Source organism: Sminthopsis crassicaudata, chromosome 2 (genome assembly GCF_048593235.1).
Source record: "Sminthopsis crassicaudata isolate SCR6 chromosome 2, ASM4859323v1, whole genome shotgun sequence".
Classification (NCBI taxonomy): Eukaryota; Metazoa; Chordata; class Mammalia; order Dasyuromorphia; family Dasyuridae; genus Sminthopsis; species Sminthopsis crassicaudata.
In genome coordinates, this window is record NC_133618.1 from 376,811,727 (window position 1) to 376,829,747 (window position 18,021).

Sequence of the window (18,021 nt, forward strand, 5' to 3'; positions counted from 1 at the left end):
AATATTTTATATCATAACTAAATATTCACTTTCATCAATTGGTTAGAGGGCTAAAAATGAAAAGTGATTTTCCATTTCTCAGCAAGAAATCTTGTAAAATTCTCATAATATTTTCTGTTATATATTTGTGTGAGGGAACATTTTTGCCTCATTCCTATTTTAAATCAAAATACAGAAATAAATATTTTATATCATAACTAAATATTCATTTTCATCAATTAGGAGGCTAAAAATGAAAAATTAATTTCCATTTCTCAGTGAGATATAAAATTTCATAATACTTTTTACAATATATTTGCGTGAGGGAGCATTTTTATCTCATTCCTATTTTAAATCAAAATACAGAAATAAGCTCATTAAAGAACTATATTTAAGATTATTTTTGACAGGTCTTGAACCACATATTGTAAAACTTCGTCCAAATCAGAGTCTAACATTGAAATGAAACATATGTGTCTACTAAATATATATATAATACACACACATATAATTAATGGAATTTTCCACATAAGATATTTGTATTTATTTATAATTTTAGCTTGTAAGTTTAAATTTAGAGTTTTTGTAATTATGGACATAATAAAAGTTTTTATTTTATATATAATGCAAATTTCCTGGAGCTTTTAAAAAGATTAATATTATCATTATAGTTTTTGTATGTAGTTAGTGAATACATTAAAAAATGAGTAATATAATTATGAACAAATCCTGGGGGTTTAAAATACATTTTTATTGTTATTGAAAGAGGTCCATGGAACAAAAAAAGATGGGAACCATTGCAGATGGTGCATGGCTTATTTTTAAGCCAACCTGCTAGTCCTTTTCATCTATAATGCCCTCTGCATCCTACACTAAGGGCTCTACCAGCTCACCTTAAGAAATTGTCCAACTCTAGGCTTCCCTGTCATACTTGATATTTGTATATTTTATTATCCAAAATGGTGCTTTATGCAAGATGCCACTCAGAGGGTGATCTAGAATTATAGTATATTAGAGTTGAAGCTGACTGTAGAACACAAATATTAGAACTGGAGGAGGTCTTAGAAATAATTTTGTGAAACCCATTCCTTTTACAGATATGAAATGGGGGCCCAGAGAAGTGACATCAAGTAAGTAGCTCAAGATCATACAGGTAAGGAGTGTCAAAGTGAAAATTAAAATTTAGGTCTTTTTCGACTTACCTCACTATACATAAAGTTTAATTTACTGAACAGTGTAACAATGGTGATACAATAAAGCAGGACCATGCTAAGAAACCCAATAACATTTCCATGGCAGCATGCTGCCTTAAAAAGAAATAAACTTCTTGATTATTTAGTTTCTGTCAGCATAATGCCATTCCTTGCACATAATATGCAAGTAGTAAATGTTTATTGAAATAGATTGCTTTCTTCCACTGTAAAATGAGGGAATCAGGAGAGGTGATCTGTATAGTCTCTTCTAAATCTAACATTAGGTGTTAAAACAATGCTAATAAGGCCCTTCTGGCTCTAATATTGGAATAATAACTTAGTGGTTTAGTGTTCAGAGCTCCCAGACTGAAGTCAAGAAAACCTGAATTGAAATTTAGCCTTAGACACTTCCTACCTGTGTTTCCCTGGTTGATTCACTTAATTCTGTCTGCTCACTTAAATCTATAAAATGAGCTGGAGAAGGAAATGGCAAATAAAACCCCCCAAAGTGGTCATGAAGAAGTAGACGTGCCTGAAAAATGATTAAACAGATACAATTTTATCCCCCACAGTCATGACTGTCTCCTCAACCAATCCCAAAATATTTCCTCGGTAGCTTCATTTTACTTAATCCAATGACTTTTGCTTCTTCCAAATTAAGGTGAATAGTATAGCCCTTTGATTGATTAATTAATTCTGTAGAGGGGTTCTCACCTGACAAATATATGAGGGGGGGGCAGTTATAGTATCCTACTAGTCCCTTAAGTGGGGTGGAGTGATTGATTGATTCAATCAACCCCTTACAGAGATATAACTTTTTCCCTAAGCTCTTCTTTGGCCACATTTCAAATGTTTTGGCTTATTGTCTTATTGCTATAATTTTCTTTGATTAAAATAATTTATTATTCTTATGACATGTTCTTTAATACACACATTCTTTAGTATTATATTATTTGAGCTCCATTTCAATGTGACTTTTCTTTATTTTTTTAAATTATGTTTTATTGTCTATAATCTATAAAGGATGAGTTTTAATATTTCTGAATTTTTGTATTTGTTAATGAGTTTTTTGCCTCCTTTTGTAAAGGTGCCATGAAAATCCTATAGTTTTACTCACTGCCAGAAATCTAGCATTTCTACATTTTTTAAGGTTCTATCCAACTCCCTAACTTTTTGTGGCTTATCTTTCTGTGAGATTTGTCTAGGCCTCAAAGGATCACATTAAAGAACCCAGTAATTATTAGTTGTCTATTTTTCTCTGTAATTTGGTTAATTTTTGCTTTAAGTATTTAGATGCTGTGCTATTCAGTGCATGAATGTATAACACTGATATTGTTTTATTACTTATGAAGCATATGGTCATAATGTAATTTCCTTGCTCATCTCTTTTTGAAATAATTTTATTGGTGTCTTTTGTTTTTAAATTACACTCATTTCCAGATTATCCATTCCTTAGCCAGTGGACCTTCCTTTGTAACTAAGATGAAAAGTGAAAAAACAATTAAGAAAAAAAAACAATAGATCAAACCTTTCTGACAAAATATAAAATATTCCACACCCATTGTCCCCAACCTTTCTTGTTTACCTCATCTTGGGGAATTATTTGTCATCCTTCAATTTTTGAATTTAGATAATAATAATATTAATAATGATAGCCAGCATTTATATAGCCCTCAGTGTTCCAGGCACCATGCCATGCAGTTTATAATTATTATCTCATTTAATCCTCATAACAACTGCGGGAGGTAAATTCTGTCATTATCTCAATTTTACAAATGAGAAAATTAAGACAAGCAGAGGTTATGTGGCTTTCCTAGGGTCACACAGTTAGCTGTGGCTGATTTGAACTCTGGAATCTTACTAAAAGCAGTAATAGTGCATAGTGGATAGAATGTTGGGTTTAGAGTCAGGAGGATTCAAGTTCAAATCTGATCTGAGACACTTCCTAGCTAGGAGACCCTGGGAAAGACGCTTAGCCCTTTTTTGCCTCAGTTTCCTTAATGTAAAATGAACTGGAGAAGGAAATGGCAAATGACTCCAGTATCTTTTCCAAGAAAAGCCCAAATGGGGTCACAAAGAATCTGAAATGATTGAATAATAATGATACTAAAAAGCCTTTAAACTGTACAAACCCTATGAACCAGAGATATTACTACTAGGTACTTACCTCAAGAAAGTCAAAGAAGAAATGTCCTTTACATACAAAGAGCATTTATATAGATTTTTTTTTTTTTTGGTCATAACAAAGAACTAAAAAAAAAGTGAATTTCAACCAAGTGGAGTATGGCTGAACAAAAGGTTTGTACATAAATGTAATAGAATATTATTGTATTATAAGAAATGGCAAATATTAATTCAGAAAATTTTGGAAATCTGAACTGATGCGGAAGTAATAAGAAGACAAGCATTTTTATATACTAGAGTTTGGCTTGATTGTGCATAGTTGTTACAAAGGTTTTGTTTTCTTTTAATTAAGGGAGAGGTGATAGGAAAAGAAAAATACTTGCTGGTTAATAAACTAAAATAAAAAAAAATAATTCAGGAAGGAAAAAAAAGAACAGAATAACTTAGACAATGACCACAATTATTTAAAGGACTACAAAACAGACTTCAGATGTAGTGATAGCAAATTATATTTCCTGCCTAACAAAAAATCTGTTCCATTGTGTACAACTATTTGTGACCCCATTTAGGATTTTCTTGGGAAAGACACTGTAGTGATTTAATCATTTCTACTCCAATTCATTTTACAGATGAGAAAACTGAGGCAAGCAAGGTTAAGTATCTAGCCCAATGTCACATAGCTAGTAAGTATCAAGGTCAGATTTGAACTTGGAGAGATGATTCCTCATGATTCCAAGCCTGGTACTTTATTCGCTATGTCATCTAGATTCCATTAAAAAAAATAGATATGGACAATAATAAGTCAGGATTAAGGCATATGGTTAATAAGTTGATTTGTTTTGCTAGATTTTGTTTTGCTAGTGCATTGTTATTAGGAAGGATTCTAGTGTGTGAGTAATCATTAGAAAGTGACAATGATGTTTAAAAATAAAAGAGCAATAACAAAATATTTTAAAAGTAAATTAAAAAAACAAATACCAACAACAGGAAGCAAAAGTGAAAAAATGTTGCCACCATGTGGTGTCATGAGGTACCTCATCTTGAGCCTACAAATAAGACAAAGTGAACCACACAAGTCACTGGTAACTTTGGTGAGTTCCAAAAAAAAAAAAAAAAAACCAAACAAACAAACAAAAGAAAGGATAAGGCAATACTATGCTCATGTCTCTCCAGAATCTTCAGTGATTAGTGATTCCCAGGCACGAAGGAAGAATTATACTGATTGTAAAGTGATCTACCGTTATATTTCATCATAGGGATTCCAATGAAGTCTTTCTTTGATGCTTCCACATTGGGATGGAAGTGATCATGAGAACTTGAAGACCTTGATACCAGAGATCAAAATCTTGTTGACATGCTATGCTGGAAAGGCTTTGAGTCTAGGCCATGTGACAGATGTACTGTACAAGGGCCAGCCTCACTAAATTCAGAAAGATACAGCACAAGATTGACCACAGAGTATTAGATTTTTTAAGATAGAATTCAATTTATTAACAAAATTCACACAATAATTATATCATAAAATTCTTAGGTACAAATAACTTCTTAAGTTACTATTATTTTTACACAATGTCAGAACTGTTTTAAATTCATTCTTATAAATATATTGTAGCACTATATCCAACCTGAATACTACTCTTCAAAATAATGTATTTTTACTTGTATCAATTCTGCATCATGGTTAAATCCTATGTCATGGTATTCTAGTTGTACATCCTAAATTTTTAAAATATATACTTCCCTGGATCCTCCTAACCTTGTTATAATGAAATAGTAGGAAACTATATACTAAATTATAGGGGTGTTGCAATTTGTAGCAAAAATAGGGGTATTGCAATTTGTAACAAAAATAGGGGTATTGCAATTTGTAGCAATAAAATATCTATGCCGGTGAAATTATACATCTTTCAGTTATTGGAAAATAGTAACTAGCATTATTCCATAGACCCATAGATGTATTTGGATATGTAAAGAATTCAGAAATCTCTATAGAAAACATGTACAAATAGATAGGAACAAAATACCTTAAAAGTCTTTCCTCTAAGCAAAATCTTCCAAATCTATCTGAAGTAATCAACAAACTATGAGAAATATAGGAATCTAAGTCCAAAAAGAATGTAGAAATATATAGAAAGAAGTCAAATCGAGAGGCTTAAATTTTTTTGAATTTCTATGGATAGTTAAAATGCTACAAATATAGCTAAAGGATTAAAATATTATCACCAGAAACTATCATGTTTTGTGTCTTACAGCTACATAAGAACACTAAGAGAATACCATTATTTTAAAAATAATTTATTTTTGTTTCTGGAAGAAATTTGGAGTCATTAAGTAAGCTTTAAAATGTGGATATCCCCTTCTGTGATAGAGAGCATCATTGATTCATGCCTGCTCATCCTCTGACTCTTGTCTATTCCCTCCTGGAGAAAGGAGTTGTCAGGGGAGATGTTTGTGAAGGAGTCCACCAAATGTTCTGGAATCTTTTCTCACTTTTGCCTGTCATCACAAGGGTGTTAGTGGATCACACAGGCTACCCTCAGCCTTGCTATATGAACAGACCAACTCCCTTTTTTATCATACATTTTATTTCTTCTTTGAAGTTGCTCACTTGTCATATGTTGCATTCTATTCATAACTACAATGTGCTTTTTTCACTATTCTCTGTATGAAATTTCTATTCCGTTCTTTGGAAACAGCTGTGTTCTGTGCCTCACAGCTATATAAGAACATTTGGTAGAATACCATTATTTTTTAAAATTTGCCTTTGCTTCTGAGAGAAATTTGGGGTCATTGAATGAGTTTTAGTTTCCTGGAGGCAATCCAGACATTCTCCTCTTTTTATTTAATTGTGGGTCTGACTCGTTGTTTATACTGTTTGTCTCAGATAAATAAACTGATGGATAAATAATATAGGTTGTCTCTTCAACTGCATGTCATATTCAGGGCAATAGACATTCTTCATCTATTTGATTTTTTCCTCTGTGGATGTTTAGGTCAAACTCTTTTGAGTGATTATGGATCTCTTCCACAATGCTCTGTAATGTTTCAGGGTTTGATGCAACAAGCGTAAACTGAATCACAAACAGAAACATCTGGAAGATTCAACCATCCATAGATAGTCTCATTTCAAATTACATTCTTTATAGGATTTCTTTTAGCAAAGTAGAGGATGTTCTTTGTAAGCATACATCTTTATGTTATATACTTTGCCTGAATTATCTCTTGCTACCTTTCTTTCCATACTTCTTCACAATCAATCTGTTCACTTTTGTTAATTAGCCAGAGGAAACAAATAATTAAAAATAAAGTCATTTAATGAAATAGCATGATATAGAAAACTGCAACAACATGTTTCTCCTATAAACCTGGGACACAATATACATGAATATCCATGCCATTAGTGGAAAGAGTAGACACATGTAGGAATACTAGTAATTCTTCTGGTAATATCCTGATAGTTCTTCTGCTGAGTATACACTTGCCTGACCTCACATGATGGATTCTGACAACTATGGGTTACTATGGGATAAATGAAACATATAGAGAACTTTCTTTTAGAAATAAGAGGTTTTTGATTAATTTTAAATTATCCTACTGGGAAGATTTTGGATTAATCTTTCTTCATTATAGATAAACCGTGTCCCATTCCCTTCTCTCCAGTCCAGTCAGAGATTGTCTTCCCTGAATTAAGATCCAAATTCCCAGGTTTAATTATGGGAAAGTAGCACTTAGGGCAGAGCCCTAGATATCAGTAGACGCTCCACTCCCATCTTGGAGATTCTATGATTATGAAGGATTAAGATGCTATGATTTATTCAATTAGCAATTATGAGTATAGAGCAAAACGGGTTCCAACTCCCTTTGGCAGCTTCCACCAATCTGATCACTCCCCATAAATGTCCTCAGTGGTAATGGAGAATTGAGGCATGGTTAATTTTCCCGAGGTCTTGATAACAAATGTGAAAGAAAATTCACTCTCCACACTTCTTTTAGAAATAACAGATTTTTAATGAATTTCAAATTATCTTAGTAGGAAGATTTTGGATTAATCCTTCTTTACTATAGATTCCTAAACCATATCCCATTCCCCTCTCTCCAGTCCAGTCCAGGAATAGTCTTCTTTGATTTAATAAGTGTAGTGATTGAACAAGGGTAGGACGTCTTCAATTGAACTCCTTTAATTAAATTACTCTGACCCAGATAACCAGATTCATATTTAGTCTGAGTAATCCTTAAACTAAAAAAAGGAAAAAACCTCTCAGATTATTTTAGGTTCTGATTACTTCATGTTTTGAATTCATCTTTGATCAATTCTTTGCCTTCCACCATGACCTTTCTCAATCATTATGTAGGAAAAGATTATTATTTTCTCATGAATCCAAAGAAAGTTAATTTTCCATCATGATTGTCATTATTATTTTCATTTTACATACAAGGAAACAGACTGAGAAGATTTCAGTGATTTGTCCAGCATTACACAGCTACTAAGTATCTAGGGCAGGATTGGCCCCCACATTTTCCAAGCTCCAAATCCAGCACTGACCACTGTATCATACTGTCTCTATTCGTTAGAAGTGAGAATAAATATTCTCAGTTTTAGATGGCAGATAGCCTATTATTGCAAGTTGGCCCTTCAAGATCTAATATTTTGGCTCTCTAAATTAGAAGGCTCCTAATTCTAAATTCCATTCTGGGAAAAATCCATAATATCTGAAGAAGTTAATACAGAGACATCCTTCATGACCAGAGAAACCTTTCTACCTTCTCCGGGGCTTAAGAGTGCAGGTCATGCTATCCTTGGGCTTCAGAGTCACAGATTCCAAAATTCCAAAGCTTTGTCCTGGGACCATCTGAAACTCCAGCCTCTGAAACATTTTGGCCATCAGCACTTTCACTTCCATCTATACTCAAATGAAAAACAATGGCTTATTAATAACATGTTACCCAGAAGTCTGCCATGGTGGGAATAGCCCACTGTGATATCTATTCTCTTTCCCCACCTACCCTTTCAAATCTTTCCTGGAATGTTCTTTGTATCTCTAACTTGAGGCAGCTGGTGGCAGTTTAGAACACTGGTAGAGGCTGAGGGGAAGAATGGAATCAGCAATACTTGAGTTCACATTCACCCTCAGACTCAAGTCACTTATGTTTGCCTTGGTTTCCTCAATTGTAAAATGGGTACAATAATAGTACTTATCTCCAACAATTGCTATGAGGATCAAATGAGATATTTGTAAAAGTGCTTAGCATGGTGCTGGGCATTATATAAATGCTTACTCCTTTATTCTTCCTTTATCCCAAGCATGAATTAATAGTGACAGAGTGAAACAATCACTGGAATTGGACCCAGAACAAGTTCAAGCCCCAGTTCTACTACTTTCTCTCTGGATGATGCTGAGGAAGCAAATTCATCTAGCCTCAGTTTCTTCATCTGTAAAATGGGGACTTATGGCCTATCGTACAGAGCAAGCACAAGGAGATCATGTAGGTAAAGTGCTTAATAAAGTACAATATAAAGATCAACTGGGACAGCTAGATGGTGCAATGGCTAGAGCACTAGCCCTGAAGCCAAGGGGATCTAAGTTCAAATCTGGCTTCAAACATGTAATATTTATTAACTGTATGACCATGGGCAAATCACATAATCCTAATTGCCTTGCTAATATGTCTGTGCATGTGTGTGCCTTGCCAATATATGTGTGTATGTATGTGTGTGTATACATACACACACATATGTCATCTAGTATAATTATATGGATCCCTATCTTCTCTATCCTGCAGATAGAGACTTCTTTAGAGCAATGATTATGTTTTATTCATCTTTATATCTCCAACTATTCTTAACATGGAACTTTACATTTAGCAAATATTTAATATGTGCTTGCTGACTCTAAACCTGAGACAATTAAAGTTATATTATTCAGAATATGTCAAACTAGAGCATTATCTAGTTAAGTGTCCTCATTTAGCAGAAGAAACTAAAGCCCATGCCAAGGTCACATAGCCAAGTTGATTCTCTACAAGAAGCATAAATTCTTTCCTCCTATAAAATCCTTGATTCTTTGACTTCTGTTTAAAGAGTTCCCCCAAGAAAATGGGTCGTTTTAAACATAACAGAATAAATTTATGTAATGTGATAAGATTTGCAGAACACTTCATATGCATTATCTCATTGGATTCTCACAACAGCTCCAGGAGGGAGATGCTACCATTATTATTCTCATTTTACAGTTGAGGAAACTGAGACAGAAGTTAAATAACTTACTCAGGATCAATGTTGGAGGCTGGATTTGAACTCAGTTCTTCCTAGTTCCAAGTCCAGAACTCTATTCGTTGTACTACACAGATGCCTAACTGTTCTGGGGGTAAGATAATAAATGACAAGTCATCTGTTACCTGTGATAAGTATTGTCCAATGCAGGATCTTGGCCCCAAAGAAAATGGAAAGTAGGTAAAATTAGGTCTGTAAAATGAAAAGATGGTTAACTATACATTTGATACAGAGACTTCATTCTGGCACTCATATTAGGGACCACTTGAATATCACAGGACATACATATTGTTATGCCAGAAAGTTGTTTTCATAAGTAACAGATACCCAAGGTGTATAAATGACTCTCAGAACCTTATAGTTGGAAGGGACCCCAATAAGGACCAATAATAAAGTAATAGTCTCTATAACACTTCTGTCAGGTGATCAACCAAACTTTACTTGAATCTTTTAGTTTCTAAAAAGGCAGCAGATTAGTATTATAGCCATTATATAGTTAAGCATCCTTCCTTATCTTGACTCACAATCTACTTCCTGTTACTGCTGATCTTTCACACTGATTTTACAGTCATTTGGTTTTAATTCTATCTTCTACAATCAAGAGAGAAATCTATATTATATGTAACCCATATCAATATTGTTTTGTATCCATGTCTATATATGTGTAAAAGCAAATGTATATATGTGTGTGCACATAAGTGTATATGTATTTATAGATATATTTATGTGTGAATATAGATATATGTATGTGTATGTATCTATATATCTATATCTATATATATGCTTAATTAAGCCTGCTTGGGAGAAGTGGGAGAGATGAAAGAGAAAAAAAGTATAAAGTAAAAATTGCATAGCAGAGGACGAAAGAATAATCTACAAGAAACAAAGAAAAGATGGACAATCATGAATATAATGTCTTCTATTATTATATATGCTTTCTTGAAATGGAAATTTGTTGTTACATATTCTGAATCCTCTCTGATCTTCTGTTGGGCACATGACAATGTTTAATAGAAAGAAAAAAATACAAAGAACTAAAAAAAAAGGTAAAATATAAAATTTAATCCCACCTTCTGGAACTATGCAGACTGAATCTAATACCTCTTCCCACATGCCAACCTTTCAGATACTTTAAAAATAGGATGATCATGTCTTAGCCATTTGCTCCTCTCTTCTCTCCCAAGATTTATTTGTGTTGATCACCATGATCTTTCCCTAACTTGGACCACTGAGGAGGTCTGTCTTGAGATGAAAACTATAAATAGTAATTCTTCCCTTCTTCATATATCTTCCCAACTGCCATATCCACAAATCCTCCGGCCCCCTTTTCCAATCCACTGATGCAATTATGCCTCAGATACATTCAATACCTGTAGAAGCATCTTAAAACCAGATTTCTGATGAAGGGGCTGATTTACAAGATGTTTCATACTTGATCCTGTCTAAGACTAGCTCATAACTGTAATGTCCCCCTTATTTCTGTGAGTCAGAGCCATTGTTCTTTAGGTAAAAAGTCCTTTCTCTAGCAATTCTTCTCCAACTTTCATTCCTATCTAACTCAGCTTTATCCCTTCCCTAAAACTTATTCTATTTTCTTTTCTCCCTTTCTATTATGCTTTCTGGATCCCTCAAAATATCATTATCATGATCCTAAATCTCTTCCTGTTGTATTTCTTAACTTCTTGAATTTACAGAAATCTAATCAAAACATTTCTCTGCCATTTTCTGCAATATTGGCCACAATTACTTAAATCAAATCTCCCAACAAACTTGGCCAGGAGTGGCAGGCATATTCCTTATTTCACACTGCTACTTCTATATCCTCCCTGTCACCATCTTGAAGTTCATTCCACTTGTCTACATAGCCCTGCCCAGAGCCTGGTTGCCATCATTTACTAGACTCCATGTCACTTTCCCACCTTTTTTAAGAAGGTAAGAATGTGACTCACAATCTCCCTGACATTTAATGAATCTACCTGCTAGAATCATTCTGATTAGGTCCCCTACACTTCACACACACACAAACACACCAGATCTAAACAGCTGGGAAAATATTAATTGCTAATGGATAGACTGAGTCAATAAACTAAAAATGATAATTCTACCTCAATTAATTTACTTGTCAAACTAGCAAAAAACTCGGGAACATTTATATGAACCCATGTAAAATGAAGTGAGAAGAAGCAGTAGAACATTGTATACAGTAACAGTAATATTGTAAAGATGATTAATAGAGAAACACTTATCTACCCTGATCAAGACATTGATCCAAAATAATTACACAGGACTCATCATGAAAAATGCTACTCACCCCTAAAGAGAGAACTGATAAACTCTGAATACTGATTAAAGCATACTTTTTTACTTCCTTTATTTTTATTGTTTTATTTTGTTTGTATTTTCTTTTGTTACATGGTTCATATGAAAATATGTTTGGCATGACTCTACATATTTAATCAAAATCAAAATGTTTGCTTTCTCAAAGGTGGGGGGGGAAGGTCTAGAGAGAGAGAATTAATTTTTTAATGATGTTAGCAATTTTTTACATGTAATTGGGAAATGTGTAACAAAAAATAAAAATAAATTTTAAAAGATTACAAACAATCTAATTATTGTAATCAAACAAACATTTATTACTTATCTAATATGTGTGGGACACTGTTAAAACATTGGGAATACACAAAAAGGGCAAAGACAGTTCCTGATTTAAAAGAGCTTATAATCTAGTGCTATAAATAACAAATATAATAATGTTTTCCTCAATCTTTAGCCTTCTTGATATTTTGGTTACTTATCAATACTATCCACTTCTTCCTACATACTCTTTTCTCTGAGTTTTTATATTGCTGCACCTTCTAAGTCTTCTCTGGATCATCATTCACAATTATCCTAATTATGAATACAATCCAAGGTGCTAACCTGAATCTACTTTTCTTCTACATTTATGAAACTGTATATATGCATGTATGTACATATATATATACATGTTGTGTGTATGTATATATATTTTCCCTTGTGATCTAATCAGCTTCCAAGGGTTATATTATCATTCTTATTCTTTATAATTCCCACATGTCCATATTTTACTGATAGTCTCACTCCTGAGCTTTAGACCCACATTACAAACTATTTATTAAATATTTCCTACTGGATGTCTGAATGTAGACATCTCAAATCAACTTATCCAAAACAAAACTCATTAATTTTCCCACCAAACAATACTTCTTCTAAACTTTCCTAAGATTAGAAAGATTACTACCATTGTTCCAATCACCCAGGTTCAAAAACTCAGTGCTATTTGTGACTTCTAGCATTTCTTCATCCCATCCCCTCATCTAACCAACTGCTAACTTTTCACAATTATAGCTTCTCTAACATTTGTCCTTTTTTCCCTAATACTTTCAATCCCTAATCATCTCTTATATAGAATACTAAAATAGCCTTCTAATTGGCATCCTTGTCTTACATCTCTCCCCTAATGACACATGGATGTCAAATCAATAATCTTACCATGTTGTTCTATATTCAAAAACTCTGGTGACTGTACTACTTCTAGGAGTGTGTGTGTGTGTGTGTGTGTGTGTGTGTGTGTGTGTGTGTGTGTGTGTGTTTCTGTTCAGTATTTAAGACTGGAATAAGAATGGGATAATCCTTAGCATTTTGATAGACACTGGTGAGGAAGCCAGGAAAAAGGAAAAAAAAACCTGAAGATTTTGTTGAGACACAGAGAGAGACAGACAGACAGACACAGAAACAGACAGAGAGAGAGAGAGACAGAGAGAATGAATATGAACTATTTCAGAGACAAGTTTCTGGAAGATATGAGATGTCATAAAATAGATGACATGGGTAGGAGATTGTCCCTTGGTATGGAAAAAAGCCAAATCATCCTTTGAGATTGGAGCAAAGGAGGGAAGGAATAGGATAAGATCTTTCTTTTCTTTTCTTCTTTCCTTTTCCTTTCTATTTGTTTTTTCTCTTCTCCCTCTACCTTCTAAAAATAAGAAAAAAGAAGGCTTCATGGAAGAAGGGACATTTGACCTAAGCAGACAAAGATGGAAGAAATCATCGCAAAATTAAGAGAATGTGGAGGGGTCATGACAAGATGGAAGGAAAAAAGTGGTGATAGAGTTTGGCTAAACATGGAGTGAACTAAAAGAGATAAGACTAGAAAGCTAAATAAACCCCCCTGAAATTCAATTACAATGGCTTTCCAAGTCACACAAAAATTTGTTTTGTATCATCTGTCATGGCCCAATTGTTGTTATATAAGAGTCAAGTGAAATCATGCCTTATTTCAATGGGGATTCTTCTTTTAATGATTTTTAAATGTACTTACTTGAAAACTTCAGGACTGAACCGCTCTGGATTAAAAGTCAAGGGGTCCTCAAAGTATATCTCCAACCTGCCCATTACATAGGTACTGAACTGTTAACAAAACAAGTAGTCTCTGTTACTTTCTTTTTTTGTTTTGTTTTGTTTTGTTTTGTCTCTGTTATTTTCTGTTCACAAAAACTCACAGCCCAGATACAATGACTACCATCCAAAGTAGACCCCATCATAGTCAAAAGAAAGACCAAATCTTAAATGGGATATGAGTCTTTCTCTGAACAAAAATCTCTTTGGGTATAGGGAAATATAGGTTAATGTTTCTGAGAAGAGCTAGAACTTAGCTATTAGCTAGAACTTAGAAATTTATTCACAATCCAAAGTTTCCCTCTCAAACTTGTTGTTGTTTGGATGATCCCAAGTGGGGTTTTCCTGGTAAAGATACTAGAGTGATTTGCTATTTCCTTCTCCAGGTTATTTTTCAAATGAAGAAATGGAGGAAAACAGGATTAAATGACTTGTCCAGGGTCACACAGCTATTATCTGAGACTGGATTTGAACTCAAGAATTCCTGCCTCCAGAGCTGATGCTCTAATCTAATTCTATAGTTCTATCGATTGATCTATGAGCTGAAGCAATGATTGATCTATAAACTGAAGCAATAAGTGGCAACTAGAAGAATTTTAGTTCTTGAGGAGGGGGTCACACTATTGGTAACTTGCTGGAATTATTCCAAGGTAAGTCTTTGCTGGGCAGCTAGGTGGCACAATCTGAAGTGCCAGACCTGGAGTCAGGAAATCCTGAGTTTGAATTTAATCTCAGACACTTACTAGCTCATAGATCAATCACAGAACCATAGAATGCCAAAGCTGAAAGAAGTTTTAGAATCACTGAATGAATGTGAGAAGTGAAAGGAATCTTGAAGGTAATTGTGATTTAGTGGAAAGAATTCTGGCTCTAGAATCAGAGGATCTGGGTTCTAGTCCCTCTCCTGACACATTCAACTTATATGACTTTGGGCAACGTGTTTAATGTCTCTTTTCTTCAATTCTAAGGTCCCATCCAACCACAGATCTATGATCTTGGGTCGTAGGCAGAAAGGGATGGGGAGGATTGGGTACATTAGTCCCTTTAGTATGAAGCAAGGCCACCAAAGACTGATTTAAGATAGTCAATGTGGTATATGAGATGTAATGTCACAGAAGGATTATTAATCTAGCATTGCCTTGTCATTAATTTCACCTTGAACAAGCTCTCTCTCTTCTTTTGATCTCAGCTTACTTATCTGTAAAATGAAAGAACTTAACTAGCTATTCTACAAGATTCCTCTAAACTCAGATAATCTGTATTCTAGAATTGCACAGCCCCTTCCACTTTGACTGTACTATGGAGAGTACTGTATACACTAAAGATGTCACACAAATTTGCAGCAGCACCATTTCTAAAAAGGGAGGTGAGAAGGCATAGAAGATCAATTTTACTTTCTCCTTGTCACTCCAAGTTCATCCTGGTCACAATAAATATCTGATATGAATGTTACTTTTTATAGATAAACATTTTAGAAGTGCACAACCCCAAAGAGACTCCCATTTCCCAAAGTAGCATTAGGATACACTTAAAAAGGAGCTACTAGAAATTTTGAAATTTGATACCTTCTTTCCCCTTCATTACTATCATTTATCCCTAACCCAAACCTTTTCTGTTGTCAAGCTTACTCTGAGAGTCAATTATGAAAAGATAGACATACAAACAATGAGGTGCATCCTGGAATTAGAAGGCCATCAACTACAGTGTCCTTTTCCAGCCACCGTACTGTTCCTGTGACAGGAGGATATAACCTGAGAATTTCTTTGAGAACCTGTAGAAATACATTGAAAGTAATTAGTCCTCTATACAGAAAAATACAGACAAGAAGGACACAAATCATGTAATTTTGAGTCTACTCTCTCCCAACTCTCATATCAAAGCAGTTGCCAAGTTCTGTCCTTTCTGCTCCTATAACCTCTTTTTCATATAGCATAGTGAACTAGGAAACAGGAAGTACTGTTCGAATCCTAACCCAGATCATTGCTTATTGTATGATCTTAGACAATACAATTAACCTCTCTGGGTCTCTTTCCTCACTTGTAAAATAAGGAAATTGAATTTAATGATTTTACTATTCCCTTTTGGTTCTAAATTTATTGTCCTATGATCCTCTTCTCTAATGGCACTTGACATCAATCAGCTTAGCCTAATTATTCCCACCTGTACAATTTTAACAACCTCCTAACCAGCCCATGCTGCTTCCATTCTCTGCTTCTTCCAAGTCATCCTGATAGGGGTTGAGGTCCCTTTAAGATTTCCTTTCTGATTCCCCAAGCCGCCACAGTTTCTTCCTTATCTGAAAAGCCCACCAGAACTTGGGGCACCGCCCACAAGCTCCATTTAGGTATAAAAGAGTCAAGCTGGAGCTCTCTCTTTGCAGGAGCCTTCCCCCCAAACATGGTATCCTTCCGGCCATATAAGGGTTCCTGCCCGCCCAGTGACCACCTTTGGCCCTGGTATCTTTCTAACTAAACTTTACTTCCAAATTCCTACAATAAACCTTTTTATCAATCTAGGTTTTTGGGCTTGTAAATTCATTTACAGGTGACATTACGCCTCATGGGATTATCTTACTATCTTTGAGCCAACCAACAGGGTTTCCCCTTTCCAATCTCTCATCAATCCACCACACATTGCCAGTCTCATCTTCCTTGTTCAAGAAAATAATTTCAGATTTCCTCATAACCACATTGCTAGCAAGTGTAAAGAGGTAGGAGTAAATCATTCTTTTTTCAGTATATCACATTTCCTCATGTTTGGTTTTTTTTTTTTTTTTGGTTGTTGTTCAGTAGTTTCCTATCCAACTCTTTGAGACCCCCTTTTAGTTTTTCCTGGAAGAGATACTGGAGTAGTTTTGTCATTTCTTTCTCCAGTTCATTTTACAGATGCGGAAACTGAGGCAAAACAAAGTAAAGTGATTTGTCCAGGGTCAAACAGCTAGTAAATGTCTGAGGCTGGAGTTGAACTCAGAGAGATGAGTTTTCCTGATTCCATGACCAGTGTTCTATCCACCGAGCCATCTACCTGTTCCCCAGATATCATTTTTTTGTATCAGTTCCTTCTACTAGGCTATCAGTTCCATGAGGACAGGGCTCAATCCATAATATCATGTAGTGAAAACAGGTCTGCCTCAAGTAAGGACACTTGTTTCAAACGCTGGCAAATAAATTATTGGTTTTATGACTAATTCCATAAGACTACAAATCTAGAGAAGGAATTTTAGATTCCATTTAGTTCAAGTTGCTCATTTTACAGAGAAGGAAACTGAAGCTTGAAAAGATTAACTGATTTGCCGAAGGTCATACTATAGATAGCAAGTCTTCCTCCCATAATACCTTCTCTTCTTCCTATCTTCCCTTCTACTGTTAAGGACATCACCATTCTTCCAAAATTCTTCCAAAGTTTGAAATGGAGGTGTCATCCTCAACTCCTTATTCTCTCTCCAATCATTTGCCAAATCCTATTGATTATACCCTCAAAACTTCCCCTGCACATTCTCCTTTCTCTCCTGATATTGCCACCACCTGGTAAAAACCCCTCTCACATCACACCTGGATTATTTTAGAAATCTTTTAATTGATCTCTCTGCCCCAATTTTCTCTCTATTCTAGTCTATGTTCCTTCAGTTGTCAAATTAATCTTCCAAAAAAAGTGAAGGCTTGATCATGTCACTTTCCTTTCAATAAATTTCCATGACTTCCAATTTATCTTTGGAATCAAAAAAAAATTTTTTTCTGTTTGGATTTTATAGCCTTTCATAATCTGGACCTTCCACCTTTCCAGTATACTTTAAAATTTATTCTTCTACACTCTTTAATCCATTAATACTGGTCTTCTTGCTGATATTTGCACAAGAGAGTTTATTTTCTGACTGGGCATTCTAATGCCCCCCTATACCTGGAATTCTTTCTTTCTTCATCTTCATCTTCTGGTTCTCTTACTTCCTTTAAGAATTAGCTAAAATCGTACCTTCTATATAAAGTCTTTGCCCTCATTTCTAGTGCCTTGCCTTTGTAATTACATTCAATTCATCTTATT

At 34.5% G+C, this 18,021-nt stretch overlaps 1 protein-coding gene and 1 long non-coding RNA gene across 4 annotated transcripts in view; one reads left to right on the plus strand and one right to left on the minus strand.

Moving 5' to 3' along the window:
* Window positions 1-1,075: 1,075 nt before the first annotated feature.
* The window catches only part of LOC141556708 (uncharacterized), a 51,041-nt gene continuing 34,095 nt past the window's right edge, over window positions 1,076-18,021 (plus strand). The window contains exon 1 of one of the 2 annotated variants that reach the window (XR_012486613.1): window positions 1,076-1,132. This is a non-coding gene — a long non-coding RNA (uncharacterized LOC141556708). The remainder of the gene's footprint in view (window positions 1,133-18,021) is intronic. The other variant, XR_012486614.1, reaches the window with a different exon arrangement.
* Window positions 7,284-18,021, minus strand: part of CYP46A1 (cytochrome P450 family 46 subfamily A member 1) — a 44,960-nt gene continuing 34,222 nt past the window's right edge. For both annotated transcript variants that reach the window (XM_074291319.1, XM_074291320.1), the window contains 4 exons: window positions 15,644-15,754; window positions 13,907-13,995; window positions 9,693-9,759; window positions 7,284-8,197 (listed from right to left, as the gene is read on the minus strand). In XM_074291319.1, coding sequence (XP_074147420.1) covers window positions 8,054-8,197; window positions 9,693-9,759; window positions 13,907-13,995; window positions 15,644-15,754 — 411 coding nt within the window. In that variant the 3' untranslated portion in view covers window positions 7,284-8,053. The remainder of the gene's footprint in view (window positions 8,198-9,692; window positions 9,760-13,906; window positions 13,996-15,643; window positions 15,755-18,021) is intronic.